The sequence below is a fragment of the Euprymna scolopes genome, chromosome 12 (assembly GCF_053919585.1).
Source record: "Euprymna scolopes isolate OS-2025 chromosome 12, ASM5391958v1, whole genome shotgun sequence".
Lineage (NCBI taxonomy): Eukaryota > Metazoa > Mollusca > Cephalopoda > Sepiida > Sepiolidae > Euprymna > Euprymna scolopes.
Genome location: NC_136493.1, coordinates 67,674,121 through 67,691,430, shown reverse-complemented (window position 1 = coordinate 67,691,430; position 17,310 = coordinate 67,674,121). Strand labels below are relative to the sequence as shown.

Below are 17,310 nucleotides of genomic sequence, written 5' to 3'. Positions count from 1 at the left end.
CAAGACAAAGGATGCTTTAGAAAATTAATCTCCTTTTTCTATTTTCTCTCCTCTGAGATGGTAGACATCGAAACCCTATAGGTTTAGGAGATTAATTTTCTAAAGCATTCTTTGTCTTGCTTAGAATAATAAAAATTTTTTCATATGAAACTCAACCACTTCATTTCATTTAAATGAGAGTTTTTTTAAAATGCATTGAATTACAATTTAATCTACATAATACTAAAAGTCTATGGATCTTGTATGTTTGCAATCAGATTTCCGGTTTTCAACATCCGGTTGCGCATGCGTAAATAGCAACGTCTTCAATCCGTTATTCCAATTCCGGAATTTTTATATCGCTTTTAATACAAACAATTTCATTTAATTTGATCAAATAGTTATTTATATATACAAATAATACATAGATTCATAGATAATTATAATATATATTATAAAATCTATTTATCTATGAATCTATTAATAATATGAAATATTACCCTATACAATTTATGGAAAGAAAACACCTCTCACTTTCCCTCTAATAGATTTCAACACTCCTACTCCCTCTGTTTTCGTTACGTACGCGAGAAATAGTTACGTGGATAGAGTTATCCCCCTTAACTAATGCAGACCTTTTTACTAGAGGGCGTTATTACAAAAAAATTTCTTTTTCTTCTTCACATGTTTTTTAAAGTCGTCTGCTTACATTTCCAAACGGAAAGCTGAATCGGTAAATGCACACATTTCTATTACATTAAATAGTGTTTTCCTTTACACAATGGGTACTGAATGTTTGCTTAAATTAAATGAAAAAAGTTACATTTTATTTTCATTTTCTATTTAAAAAGCCATTATTAACATGTGGAGAGTGTTTTTTTTATTATTCTGTACTTTCAACTAACAATTTCATTTAAAAGATGATATATCAAAATTTGAATTTAACTATAATAAGGATTATGATACCTGTTCAGTGCATAAGTATGACCAATAATTCAGTAACTGTAATTTAAAAAAAAATAACAATTATAATAAACAGAACGACTCATAGAAATCTATCTATATTCTTTTTTCATTTTAATATACTTTCATAGAAATGCTTCTGTTATGTAAAAAAAAACTATTTTCTTTATGCCACAAGTGTCACGCTCATACATGAATTCCATAGCTGATATAACGTACTGACCAAACGGGTCACGGGTGGTCTAGTATATATATATTTATATATATATTAATATATATATATATATTTATATATATATATATTTATATATATATATATATATTTATATATATATTTATGTATATATATATATATTTATATATTTGTATATATATTTATATATATATTTATATATATTTATATATATATATATTTATATATATATATTTTTTACATATATATATATATACATATACATTTGTATATATGCATACATATATTTATATACATCTATATACATATATATATACTTAAATTTTTGTATATATACATATTTACATTTGTATATATATATACATATATATACATACATATATTTATATGTATACATATATTTATATATACATATGTATTTATATATACATATATAATTATATATAATATATATACATATATTTATATATATACATATATATATACATATATTTATATATACACACATATATATATATTTATATATATACATATATTTATATATACACACAGATATGTGTAGACAAAAGATTTTGAAACATCAGTTGGAGATATTTATTGATTTAAAACCACCTGAACAGTGAGATTTTTTTTTTTTCTCACTGGTCTTCCAACTGAAACCAAATTCCCTTCTTTCCTCATTCGTTTCTTAGTTTTTAATTAATCATTCTGACGTTTCCTCTTAGAGGGTCAGACGATAAGGCCTTAAGGAAATTTTAATAATTTCACCTGCCCGTTTTTTTTGTTTATTTTTGGTATTTAAATTAAATTATGTTTCCTCTGAAATTTCTCCTTCCATTTTGCTGTACCAAGAATTTACTTACACACACACACACACACACACATATATATATATATATATATATATATATATATATATATATATATATATATATATATATATATATATGTATGTATGTATATATATATATATATTTATATATATATATTTATTTATATATACACACATATATATTTATATATATTTATTTATATATATATGTTTATATATATATTTATTTATATATATATATTTATATATACATATATTTATATATATACACACATGTATATATATTTATATATACATATATATATTTATATATATACACATATTTATATTTATATATATACACACAAATATATTTATATGTACATATATATATATTTGTATATATATACACATATATATATTTATATATACACATATATTTATATATACACATATATATATTTATATATACACATATATATATATTTATATATACACATATATATATTTATATGTACATATATATATATTTATGTATATACACATATATATTTATATATATATACACACATATATATATATGTATATTTATATATATACACACATGTATATATATATATTTATATATATACATATATATATATATTTATATATATACATATATATTTATATATACATATATATACATATATATATTTATATATATACATCTATATTTATATATACATATATATATATATATTTATATATTTACACACATATATATATTTATTTATATACATATATATTTTGGTATACATATATATATATATATATATATATATATATATATATATATATATATATATACATATATATTTATATATATGTATATCTTTATATACATATACAGGATCGGCCATAATATATATTATAGGAACAGAAAAAAAATTACAGTTATTCATGTATATTTAAAAAATTAGAGCATGGATTTTTCTGAAATACTCAGAATAAACAAATAGAACCAATGTGTATAAACTAGTACCAAAAAAAAAAAAAAAAATTGCGATTCAATATTGAGAAATATATTAGTTTTAAATTATATCTGTGGATTTATCCTGGCTAAAAGTTAAGGAACGAAATAGAAACTTTGTTTTTTTTTAATGCAAATGTTTTAAAAAATAATGTCATTCAATATTTAGTTAACATCCCTTTATTCTGTATGACCTCACTGCATCTTCGACCACATGACTAGATTAGTTTTTTGCAAAATTCAGGATTTATCTTTTCCCACTCTTCCTTCAATAAATCCCACAAATGATTTTGATTTTGGGGATTCCTAGTCTGTGTTCTTTCTCCAATCATTTTCCAAACATTTTCTATCGGATTCAGATCCGGACTCTGCGCTGGCCAGTCCATTACTCTTATTTCTTCTTCCTCGAGGTAACTTATCATTGTTTTAGCTTCATGGCAAGGGGCGTTATCTTGCATAAAAATGTTTGGCTGATTAGGTGAAAGGTGTAAGCTCTGAATGACATGTTGTTGAAGGAGCTGTTTAAAAGTCTCCGCATTAACCCTACCATAGATTCGAACTAGAGGGCCAACTCCTTCCGAGGATATCATACCCCACACCATTACACTTCCCCCTCTGAATTTAAGTGTCTTTTTAACACATTTGAAGGATAATCGTTCCCCTGCTTTACGCCGTACATGCTTCTTTCCATCAGATCCAAACAAATTGAACTTGGATTCATCGCTGAAGTGAACCTTAGCCTATTGTTCATCAGTCCAGATGACATGCTCATGGGCAAACTTCAAACGGCTATCTTTGTTCTTGGAGATCAAGGATTTAGATACTGGCACCCTGGCATGCAATCCGGCAGCTGCTAACCGTTGAGAAACAGTTTTTCTAGATATATTTTTCCCAGTCTGTTCATTAAAATCACGAGAAATTGATGTTGCGGATTTGAATCGGTCACTAAGAGCCTGCATTACCATAATCCTATCTTCTCTTTGAGACGTTTTAGGGGGTCTGCCGGTTTTAGGGGATGCTTCTAATGTATTTTTATTCTTATATCGAGCTATCACACGATGAACAATACTTTTTGATCTTCGAACGATATTAGAAATTGTTGAAATAGATTTCTTTTCTTTGTAATTGTCTAAAATTAATTTTTTTTCTTGGAGAGACAGAGTTTTGACAGTCGGTGACGCCATTTTTCTTTGTTGTGCTTATCAGCAGTTCCAATATTAAAAACTAGCTATTTTTATGTAAAGTTTAGATACTTTACAATAAATTTTCTATTTCGTTCCTTAACTTTTGGCCAGGATAAATCCACAGATATAATTTTAGACTAAAATATTTCTCAATATTGAAACTAATTTTTTAAATAATGAATAATTGTAAATGTTTTTTTGTTCCTTATATTATGGCCGATACTGTATATACATATATATATATATTTATATCTATATATATTTATATCTATATATATTTATATATATATTTATATATTTATTTATATATATATATATATATATATATATATATATGCATATATATATTTATATATATATATTTATATATATATATAATATATATGCATATATATATGCATATATATATATGCATATATATATATGCATATATATATGCATATATATATATGTATATATATATATGCATATATATATATGTATATATATACATATATATATATATGTATATATATATACATATATATATATATGTATATATATATACATATATATATATGTATATATATACATATATATATATGTATATATATATACATATATATATACATATATATATATATGTATATATGTATATATATATATGTATATATGTATATATATACATATATATATATGCATATATATATAAATATATATATATACATATATATATATATGCATATATATATATACATATATATACATATTTATATATATACATATACATATATATATGAGCAAACAGTTAATAAAATATGGTAAAAAACACTTTGAAATTAGTTAAAAACATATTTAATCTTAAAAGGAAACACTAGATAAATGGATAGTCCTTAATCCGCAAAGTTTCGAAGAAATACTTTCCTTCTCATCAGAGGGTAGGAATTAGCAAAATGCGGGGTCAGATTTTTCATGCAGATGAATTTAATGAAACAAGTAAGTCAAAGATCTTACTTGAAAACAAAAAAGGTGAAGCAGAGGGAATATGGTGAAGAAAAAGGTGATTATACATGAATGGATAGTCTGGTGGAAGATAAAAAATTCAGTTACAGTAAAATCCAAATGTAAAATATAAAGAATTATATAAAGAATATAAAGAATATAAAATAAAAGATTATATATATATATATATATATATATATATATATATATATATATATATATATATATATATATATATATATATATAATGTAAATGTTGGTTCGTTCGGAATTAATTGTCTAAAAAACCACTGGACGGATGGCTTCCACGTTTTGGTATAATATGTTTACTATATCCATGTGTGTTTTTATATATTTCTTTTTAATTATAACATTATACTTAATTTTTCTATGATAAATAGGTGGATTTATTTGTACAGAGAGGCCATTTTTTTTATTTAGGGACAATTATTTATTACCGCTTCCTGTCACGTGACTAGTGTTACAATTTAGCGGTTTTCCTGCTATATATGGAGATTTCGGTTACAATCTAGCGGGAAATTCTAGAAAATCTGGAGGTATTTGGCACCCACACACCCGCATTAAATTATTAAAAAATAAAGAAAAGCGCTTGAAAATATTCAATGTAAATAAAAAAAAAAGTAGCATTTATTGCCTTTGGTAACAATTATTTATTGATTATTTGTTTTGTTTTTCACCTTTTTTTCGACTAACCATTCTTAAATCTCACTATAAAATCGATTTTTCCAAGTACATTTTAGGTGGGGGGGGGGATTCCAACCTCCGAAGTTTGGGTTTGTACACATAGATGCGAAAAAGTTGTCAAAAAACAAATACATAACAAATAAATGTTATCAAAGGCAAGATAAGTTACTTTTCTGCCAAACTGGATATTTAAATTAACCACACGTGGTCTCAAAATGAATGACGACGCTCAAAGTGTATACACATTTTGACTCCTCTCTTTACTTAAAAATTCACCAAAAATCAGGAAATTAAATTGCAGTATTTTTCAAATAATGATCGCAGAATATAATGAACTAATTATTTTTACTTAACTTTTAGTGAAAATGTTTTATTTTGTTTAAACAAAAAATACCTTTACTAAAGTTATGGTTTTCAGTAGTAAATAAAAAACGCAAGAATTTATTTTTGCTTTTTTTAAAGCATCGTAATTTGTAACAATAAAAAATAATTTTTACAGTAACATTACGAAAAAAGCCCCTAAAGTCCGTATTAATGTATTCGATATAACTCGAAGAAAAATGAATTATCGGATATTATTCAGGAAATTAAAGATTCAATTAGATTCCTATTTCAGTCACCTAAATTATTTAAGGTGAAATGAGTTTAGGAATTTATAGCCAAACCTAAATATTTTTTTTTTTGGTAAATATCCAGATACGCTACTACAGAACACCGACCACTCTAATTTGTTTGGGGGGGGGGGACAAATATATAACAAATAAATGTTATCAAAGGCAAGATAAGTTACTTTTCTGCCAAACTGGATATATTTTTCGTGTTTTTATTCAATGTAACATATTTATTCAGATCGAAAAACATACAGTGTTTACCGATGTATTCGAAAATTCAAGATGGCGTCTCACACCCTCTTTAACACCGTAAGTTTGGAAAAAGGTGTTATAAATAAAAAACTATACAAAATACTATTAAAAACCCGCCGAATATATGTCAACGTATGTCACAGTAACATGTATTGAGCGAGTTTTTAACAGTATTTTATCCGGTTTTTTATTTATAACACCTTTTCCCAAACTTACCATGTTAAAGAGAGAATCAGACTCCATCTTGAATGTTCCAATACATCGGTAAACACTGTATGGTTTTCGAGCTGAATAAACATGTTACATTGAATAAAAACACGAAAAATATATCCAGTTAGGTAGAAAAGTAACTTATCTTGCCTTTGATAACATTTATTTGTTATATATTTGTTTTTTGACAACTTCTTCGAATCTATGTGTACAGTAATACAAATCCAACATTCAGCTCGAAAAACATACAGTGTTTATTGATGACTTGGAAAATTCAAGATGGCGTCTGATTCTCTCTTTAACACGGTAAGTTTAGGAAAAGGTGTTATAAATAAAAAACTATACAAAATACTATTAAAAACCCGCCAAATATATGTCAACCTATATCACGGTAACATATATTGAGCGAGTTTTTAACAGTATTTTATCTGGGTTTTTATTTATAACACCTTTTCCCAAACTTACCGTGTTAAAGAGAGAATCAGACGCCATCTTGAATGTTCCAATACATCGGTAAACACTGTATGGTTTTCGAGCTGAATAAACATGTTACATTGAATAAAAACACGAAAAATATATCCAGTTAGGTAGAAAAGTAACTTATCTTGCTTTTGATAACATTTATTTGTTATATATTTGTTTTTTGACAACGTTTTCGAATCTATGTGTACAGTAATACAAACCCAATATGTTACATTGAATAAAAACATGAAAAATATATCCAGTTTGGTAGAAAAGTAACTTATCTTGCCTTTGATAACATTTATTTGTTATATATTTGTTTTTTGACAACTTTTTCGAATCTATGTGTACAGTAATACAAACCCCACCGACCACTCTAATTTGTTTGGGGGTGGAATCTGATGTTGGGGCGCGCGCGCGCCCCCCCCCCCCTGTACAAATCTTCGGGAAATGTTAAATGGTGTTCTAATTGGTAAATGTTGGTGCGTTACTTACGGAAAATTTGAAAATTCGATGTTCCAGGTAAAAAAAAAAACCCAGATAAATTAACCCCCCCCCCACTCCAACTTGGTGTGCTTTCCTTTTCTTATTTTATTTCTTTTACAGCTAATTTTAATTTTTCCACCCAAAAAGCGCTATAATGTATTTTTGAAAATTAGAAAATTCTATGTCCTGGAAAAAAAAAATCCCCTCCCCCCAACATAGTTTGCTTGGTGAAGCTGTCGTTTATGCTACAGCGTGCATGCGCGTAGCATAAACGGAAGCTGCAAAATGGTGGAAAGAAGTTTGTGGGTGCAGGGGTAAATACCATGCAAACGGTAAATTTGCCCCAAGTTTGACTATCAGATTTGTTGTCAGCGACCTCAATTACCTATACAAAAACAAATTAGAGTGGTCGGTGTTCTGTAGTAGCGTATCGGGATATTTACCTTTTTTTTTTCTTGCTTAAAAAAAATAGCATTAATACAGTAAGTTAGGTAAACTGACTTTTTCGTTTAAAAAATGGAATTATTTCCCTTTTGTTATTAACTTTTTTTAAAAAAATTTTTTTTTTAATAAATATTTTGTGTTTTATATACATAAAGTATAATTGTTGAATGTTACTGTTTTGATTATATTCGTTTGGGGGGGCACAATTAAAAAATTAAGAAAGATTAAAATGAAGCGAAATTTAAGTTTCTGTTCCATTTTTACAACAACCGTAAAACAGTGCATACTCAGCAAGTTTTATCGTAATTTATAAGCATATTGAAACACTAAATCAACATTTTATTTATTTTTTTGCATAATTAATGATGGAAGTATTTTTCTGTTTATTTTCTTAACATCTGTTAAAAAAAAAATAATTTGTACATTCTCTTGAAAAAAAGAATCAAACTTTTCTCTACTTTCACATGTGTTCCATTTTAACAAACTGAGCCACAGCAACGCGTGGCTGGGTACAGCTAGTATATATATATATATATATATATATATATATATATATATATATATATATATATTACAAATACACCAATCATTTAACTCATATTTCATCATTTTTCATAATTCTTCGATATGTCACTAATTTGAACAATCATTTTTCATAATTTTAACCCACATTTTTGCTCCCGCCCTTACTAAAATAATAACTTTGATTCCTCGCTTGGGCTGATTATTTTATTACAAACATACCAATCAATTAACTCACATTTCATCATTCTTCATAATTCTTGTTACTAATGTTATAACTGTGTTACTAATTTTGACAATTGTTTTTTAGAATTTTAACCCACAATTTCGACCCCCCCCTCTTACTTAAATTACAACTTTGATATATTGCCTGTGCTGATTATTTTATTACAAACACACTAATCCATTAATTCACATTTAATCATTTTTTTTATATTCTTTTGATATGTTACTAATTTGGAAAATCATTTTTAACTTAAACTCAAGTTATCGCTCCCCCTTACTAAGATAATAACTTTGATATATTAACTGGGATTATTATTTCATTACAAACACACTAATCAATTTACTCACATTTCATCACTTTTTATAATTCTTGTATATATTACTAATTTCGACAATCATTTTTCATAATTTTGGCCCACATTATCGCCTCCCCTTTCTTAAATAATAACTTTGATATATTGTCTGGGCTGATTATTTCATTACAAACACATCAATCAATTCCGGGTATTCTCATAGTATATATATTCCACCTATCTTATCCAATTCCGAATGAAGCTGCATATTCTGTTCATTCGATCCCGGGCAACGCTGGGTATTTTGCTAGTATATATTTGCACTTATCCTATCCAATCCTGGGACTGAGTTCATGCCCACTACCCCAATGTTAAAAGTATGCATGAAATAAAGTAATGTTTAAATCATAAACTGTTTCAGTCATTTCTGGGACTTACTTTACATCCCCCATCTCACTGTTAAAAATATACATGAAATAAAGTAATATTAATTCATTTATTGTAGACTATTATTTTCATCTTTATTAGTTGTTGTTTCATGACGTTTCGGCCAACTATTCCTCTGACGTTCGTCAGGTGGTAACCACGACGGATAGGAACTTTACTGAGAATGCAGTTAGGAGATTCGAAGTTCCTATCCGTTGCGGTTACCACCTGACGAAGGCCAGAGGAATAGTTGGCCGAAACATCGTGAAACAACAACTAAAAAGATGAGAATAATAGTCCACAATAAATAAATTAATATAAATAATACTCATCTCAAGAATGAATTCCAATTAAAATAATAAATAATGTTTAAATCTTAAACTGTTTCAGCTATTTCCGGGACTGACTTCTTATTCTTCACCCACTGTTAAAGATATACATTAAATAATGTCTAAAACGTTAATGGTTGCAGCCATTTCCGGGACTGACTTCATATACCCCACCCCACTGCTAAAAATATACTTGAAATAAAGTAATGTGTAAATCATAAACTGTTTTCACCAGCTTTTCGAAATTAATGCATAAAACATTGACACAGTTAGGAATTAGGCAACCATTACTTCAACATGAATTTCTAAGTGTAGTATCAGCCTCAGCATTCCAGCGACTTTAATCCCCCATCCTTAAGAAGAGTTTTTACAATTACTGCCATGAGGATATTAAGGACGAATATATGAACTCAGGATTACTTGATATATTTACGTGATTTTTGGAATGTTACAAATAAGCTCCCAGCATGCACTGATCCAGGTTCCTGATTTTTAGAATCAGCAGTACATCCATGTGATTTTTGGAATATGACATCTTATATCAATGCAGTACATCATAAATATATCATTTGCATCCTTTTTAATAGAAGATAATGACGCCATCACCAGAAGTAAACACGTTAGGCTATCACCCCCCCCCCATTCAAAAAGAAGGAGGAGATTATGCTTGGGATCTCCTTAAACATTGGAATCTATGTCTTTGCATCTCTTGATGTAGACCTTTCAATGCAACAAGTCGTATATGCTGTAGGAGCTGTTCTTCTATGACTGTATTGAGAGTTTCAGGCCCTACTAGTTCAAACAAAAGTCTGTTTACCTCATTTGAGCAAGCCATTCTTAATTTGTTGCATATTTCCACGGAGTCGGTTAAACTACACATTTGTTTGTACCGGGTCCATGTGTCGATGAACAACACCCAGTCCTTGTCGGTGTAATCATCTTCGATCACAGGTTTGCCCGGTTTTTTAGTGTGGGGTCGAAGCTCATTGTTTTCTTTCTGTAAATTTATCATCTGCTGAACTAGTTGCAAGTAATGTTCGTCATCAAGTTGTCCTGATGCCATTACTATTCCAATTTCAGTAAGAAAATAATTTCTAAAGCAACACAATATTATGATCCTTTGTATTTAATGTTATTAATACATTCTTCAAATAGTGTTCGTAACTAGTATAATGCATACTGACTATGGAATCACTATTTCAAATTCATTCAGATCAGTTATGTTGATTTCTGCACTCATACCCTTGGTAAAAGATATCGATGACCTACACTTTTCAACAAAATATTGTTAAAATTTGTTTCAAATATAGTTTGCATTGGTATAAACTCAAAAGTGTTGATTTGCCGTTAAATGGACAAACCAAATCAGTATTTCCTCATGAACTTTATGCATTAGTGCTACATCATATGGCAATATGGAGAAGACTTATCTGAAGAATTTAAAGGTCAAAAAGTCATTTTAATATAGGAAATGTTATTGTGTGCTGCATTAGACAAAAAAGAATTGCAATGTTATTTTCTGTTGGCTATCAAGTCATTGTAGGTCAGCATGAAAGAATAAACCAAACTCGCAATTACAAGAATAAAAGTTTCTTTTTATTCAAGGAGATGCGTGGTTGGTCTAAAGGATATGGCCGAGGCTTATGGAATTGGCTGTTTAGATTTTATCGGATCTCTTGGGATACTAATACGGTCGGGAAAGGTACAAACCAGCAGTGCCCCCCAGGTATGTGTAAAATATTGTTAAATTAATTATATACAATGAATTATTTACAATATTGTTTCAGCTATAATAACCCAACTTTCATCTCACTTTCTGTTTTCACTTTTATTTCTCATATCTTTTTCATCTATCTCTCTTCTGCTTTCATCTCTTCGTCTCCTCCCCTTCTTTCATCTCTCCTCCAGTTCTCTTTCATATCTCCCTCTTTTATCACTCCCTCTCTCTTCATTCATCTGATACGCAGTGGTATAGTTGATTATTTTGTGTGTGTTTCATGCTCTATGTTTTTGAAACACCAAAGTTAAGCAACTTTTAGTCTGGTCAGAATGACAGGAGGTTAAAGAAAATAACATAATAGCCTAAACTTCCAAGCCCTGGTAGAGGAACTAATCTAGGAGAAACTATTAAATAAAATCACAGTTCATTAAAAAAAAAAAATACTACTTTTCTAAATAGTAACATTATTATATAGAATATATAAGAATGAATTTATTCTTAACATGACGGGCTTTGTTAACTATTCTGTTCTTACACTGTTTTTTTTATTTTGCATATCAGTCGTTGATTAATTTTTATTGTTTATGAAAATTTCAAATAGCATTAATGATAAACAAATGCAAATGAGATTTATTTTAAAAGAAAACCAAATTTTGTCTCACAATTTTCAATTAATTATAATGAAAAAATCTGAGAAAAATATTTAGAAAGATCTAAAAATGTATATTTTTTTCGTTTTGCAAAATATAATATAATATATATTGCATGGGGTTGGAGTGTAACAATCATTTGAACATTTTTAAAAAGCATCAGATCTCTAATTAAAGGTTTAGAATTTTAAAAGAATCAGAATGAATACTTGTACTAGTATCTAATTGAATTCTTTTAATATATATATATATATATATATATATATATATATATTATAAGGTAAAATTAAAAGCCAAGAACAATGCGAGATTTTTTTTTATATAGAGTAAAATTAAATGAAAACAAAAGAAATAAATTTCTTTTTTTTTTGTTGTTTGTTTTTTCTTTTTCACACAAATTTTAACTCTAAACAATAGTCATTTTTTTTTTTCTGTTGTATTCAATGGTGTTAAAAATGACTGTTGTTTAGAGTTAAAATTTGTGTGAAAAAGAAAAAACAAACAACAAAAAAAGAAATTTATTTCTTTTGTTTTCATTTAATTTTACTCTATATAAAAAAAAAACTCGCATTGGCTTTTAATTTTACCTTATAATTTTCTTCAACAATGCTTCAAGCAAACTACAATCTACTTATATATATATATATATATATATATATATATATATATATATATATATATATATATATATATATATATATTAGGTAGATTATGATTCTAATTATAATCGGAACTGAGCGAGAGTAAAGAACCATTCATTTTTTTCAACATAACTTTATCTATCTCTCTCTCTCTCTCTCTCTCTCTCTCTCTCTCTCTCTATATATATATATATATATATATATATATATATATATATATATATATATATATATATATATATACTTCAGAATAATGAAATGCAATGTATCTACTGGTATGCAAATCCAGTGATTATCAGTCTTACAAATATAAATATGTATATATATATATATATATATATATATATATATATATATATATATATATATATATATATATATATATGTATATATATATATATATATACTTCAGAATAATGAAATGCAATATATCTACTTGTATGCAAATCCAGTGATTATCAGTCTTACAAATATAAATATATATATATATATATATATATATATATATATATATATATATACATATATATATATATATATATGTATATATATATATATATATATACTTCAGAATAATGAAATGCAATGTATCTACTTGTATGCAAATCCAGTGATTATCAGTCTTACAAATATAAATATATATATATATATATATATATATATATATATATATATACATACTAGCTGTACCCTGCCACGTGTTGCTGTGGCTTAATTTGGTGTAATGGAAAATTCTAATAAAAAGAGAAAATGCATGTTTCTTATATTCTTAGTACAGCAATCCACTCCAAAAAGTACAAAAAAAAAGGCGAAAATGAAAAAAAAATGGTACTCTTGCAGAATTGGATCTGGATCCTCAGGAGTTACCGTCAATCATGGCTTGGGCTCGACCAACATTCAGTGGATTAAGCTGAAAGTTGCTAAAACGTTGAAATGCTAAATAGTTTTCTTTTTTATTGTATTCAAAAATGTGAGTTTTTAATTAATATTTGGGTAAGGGGGAGGGTACTATACACAGATTCGAAAAAGTTGTCCAAAAACGAATAAATGAAAGCAAAGGTAAGGTTTTTTTTTTTTTTTTTTTTTTTTTTTTAAACATAGGCATCACCACTTATCAAGGCCAAGAGGCCACTCAAGGATAAGGGTTAAAGAGTGTACAGTAGACATTGGACAATATAATAATCATTAATAATGAAAATTTGGTAAATTTGATAACTTATATAGAATGGCTCATCAAGAACTTATTTACGTTAGACTTGAACACAACCATATTGTAGTCAGCCGGAAAGCAGGAAAACGGAAGACAATTCCACAGGCGTGCAGTTCTAAGAAAGAAGCTTTGTTCATGGAATCTACGTTTAGGTTTAGGCACAGATAAAGAGTGGGGGAAATTATTGATAGTGTTTACAGCTAGACGAGTGTTTCTTGTGAAAGTTTGGCGAGGGGGGACCATAGATTGAAGCTCAGTCGAACACTTTCCATGAAAATAACGATACATCAGAGACAAACTCGCAACATCTCTTCTGTGAGATAGAGGTTGCAAGGAGGAGAAAAGGACATCTCCTACGAGGCTACGAAGTCTATTTTGAACCCAAGGCAGGACAAGTCCTTTTTAGCAGCTCCTGCCCAGATGTGGCAACAATATTCCATCCTTGGACATACCTGGCTCTTATATAGATAGAGAATAGCATCAGCAGTGAGATATTTACCGGATCGATAGAAAGATCCCACTATTTTTCCAGCGGTCTTGGCAACAGATTTGATGTACGTGTTCCATTTAAGATCAGGAGTAAAGGTCAAGCCCAGAAGCTTGTCAAAACTTGAGGCCTCCTGAAGACGAGAGCCATTCATTTCAATTGATGCCAGATGTGGATCAGAATGTTGATGATGTAAAGTGAGAAGCTTGGTTTTAGATGCATTAAAAGTAACCAGCCACTCCTTTCCCCATTGTACTACATGCTCAAGATCAGAGGAGAGAGAATTGGAGAGAACTTGGTCGTTTACTGTCTTAGATGTGCTACCATAAATGGTAGTGTCGTCAGCATAAATGTCTACAAATGATGTAAGGATGTGATTTGGAAGATCATTAATGTAGATCAGGAAAAGAGTTGGGCCCAAGATGGACCCCTGAGGGACACCGGCATTAATACTATGAGCTTCTGATTTTTGCCCCTCAACTACTACTCTTAAGAACCTATCAGAAAGAAATGATTTAATAATTGAGAAGACATTTCCAGCTATACCATAGCTAGAGATCTTATGAAGTAAACCTTTATGCCATACCCTATCAAAGGCCTTTGATATGTCAAGAGCAATTGCCCTAGAAAGGTGGCCTCCGTTGAGAGATTTGCTAATCCTATGAGATATAACTATAAGCACATCTGCTGTAGATCTAGCAGAAAGGTAAATTACATTTCTATCTAACTGGATAATTTTATAGTGTTTTTATTTAATGTAAACTGTTTAATCGGCTCAAAAAACTCAGTGTTTATCTATGTATTTGAAAAAGACGAATTGTCGCGGACTCTGTTGAATATGTAAAGTTTGGGAAAATCAGTTAAAACCCATACAAAACAGTGTCAGACACCTACTGATTATATGTTATTGTGGCATAGGCTGAAATATTTGGTGGGTTTCTGATAGTATTTTGTATAGTTTTTTTAGTTTTAAATCATTTTCTCAAACTTAACAGCATCAACAGTGTCCGTCACCGTTTGTATTTTTCAAATACACTGCTAAACACTGTTTTTCGAGCCGACTAAACGTTATAGTAAATAAAACGAGTTTGTATTACTAAAAACAGAAACGAAAAAGTTGTTGAAAAATAAATATAACAAATAAATGTTATCAAAAGCAAGATAAGTTACTTTTCTACCTAACTGGATAAGATTTTAGTGTTTTTATTTAGTGTAAAATGTTTAATCGGTTCGAAAACATGTAGTGTTTATCTGTATATTTGAAAAATACAAATGGCAGTAGTTTTTAACATTATTTTGTATAGATTTTTAGTTTTAACTCATTTTCCCAAACCGAATGTGTTTAACACAGTCTGCCGCCATTTATAATTTTCAAATATAACAGTAAACGCTGTGTTTTTTCGAGCCGAATAAACATTTTACATTAAAAATAAAAAACTATCCATTTTGGTAATAAAGTAACATATCTTGCCTTTTTTTTTTTTTTTTTTTACATAGGCGTCACCACATTATCAAGGCCCAGCGGCCACTCAAGGATAAGGGTTAAAGAGTGTACAGTAGAAATTGGTCAATATAGTAATCATTAGTAATGAAAATTTGGTAAATTTGATAACTTATATGGAACGGCTCATCAAGAACTTATTTACTTTAGACTTGAACACAACCATATTGTAGTCAGCCGGAAAGCAGGAAAACGGAAGACAATTCCACAGGCGTGCAGTTCTAAGAAAGAAGCTTTGTTCATGGAATCTACGTTTAGGTTTAGGCACAGATAAAGAGTGGGGGAAATTATTGATAGTGTTTACAGCTAGACGTGTGTTTCTTGTGAAAGTTTGGCGAGGGGGGACCATAGATTGAAGCTCAGTTGAACACTTTCCATGAAAATAACGATACATCAGAGACAAACTCGCAACATCTCTTCTGTGAGATAGAGGTTGCAAGGAGGAGAAAAGGACATCTCCTACGAGGCTACGAAGTCTATTTTGAACTCTATCAAGGCAGGACAAGTCCTTTCTAGCAGCTCCTGCCCAGATGTGGCAACAGTATTCGATCCTTGGACATACCTGGCTCTTATATAGGTAGAGAATAGCATCAGCAGTGAGATATCTACTGGATCGATAGAAAGATCCCACCATTTTTCCAGCGGCCTTGGCAACAGATTTGATATACGTGTTCCATTTAAGATCAGGAGTAATGGTCAAGCCCAGAAGCTTGTCAAAACTTGAGGCCTCCTGAAGACGAGAGCCATTCATTTCAATTGATGACAAATGTGAATTAGAATGTTGATGATGTAAAGTGAGAAGCTTGGTTTTAGATGCATTAAAAGTAACCAGCCACTCCTTTCCCCATTGTACTACATGCTCAAGATCAGAGGAGAGAGAATTGGAGAGAACTTGGTCGTTTACTGTCTTAGATGTGCTACCATAAATGGTAGTGTCGTCAGCATAAATGTCTACAAATGATGTAAGGATATGATTTGGAAGATCATTAATGTAGATCAGGAAAAGAGTTGGG

At 28.7% G+C, this 17,310-nt stretch overlaps 1 protein-coding gene across 3 annotated transcripts in view; it reads left to right on the top strand.

Annotated features, from left to right (window-relative positions):
• Positions 1-17,310, top strand: part of LOC145291315 (pyridoxine-5'-phosphate oxidase-like) — a 351,668-nt gene that overhangs the window by 97,891 nt on the left and 236,467 nt on the right. For 2 of the 3 annotated variants that reach the window (XM_080137052.1, XM_080137053.1), the window contains exon 2: positions 11,694-11,814. The exons of the other annotated variant lie outside the window; for it this stretch is intronic. In XM_080137052.1, the coding sequence (XP_079993178.1) occupies positions 11,697-11,814 (118 nt within the window). In that variant the 5' untranslated portion in view covers positions 11,694-11,696. The remainder of the gene's footprint in view (positions 1-11,693; positions 11,815-17,310) is intronic. 3 annotated transcript variants of the gene reach the window in all.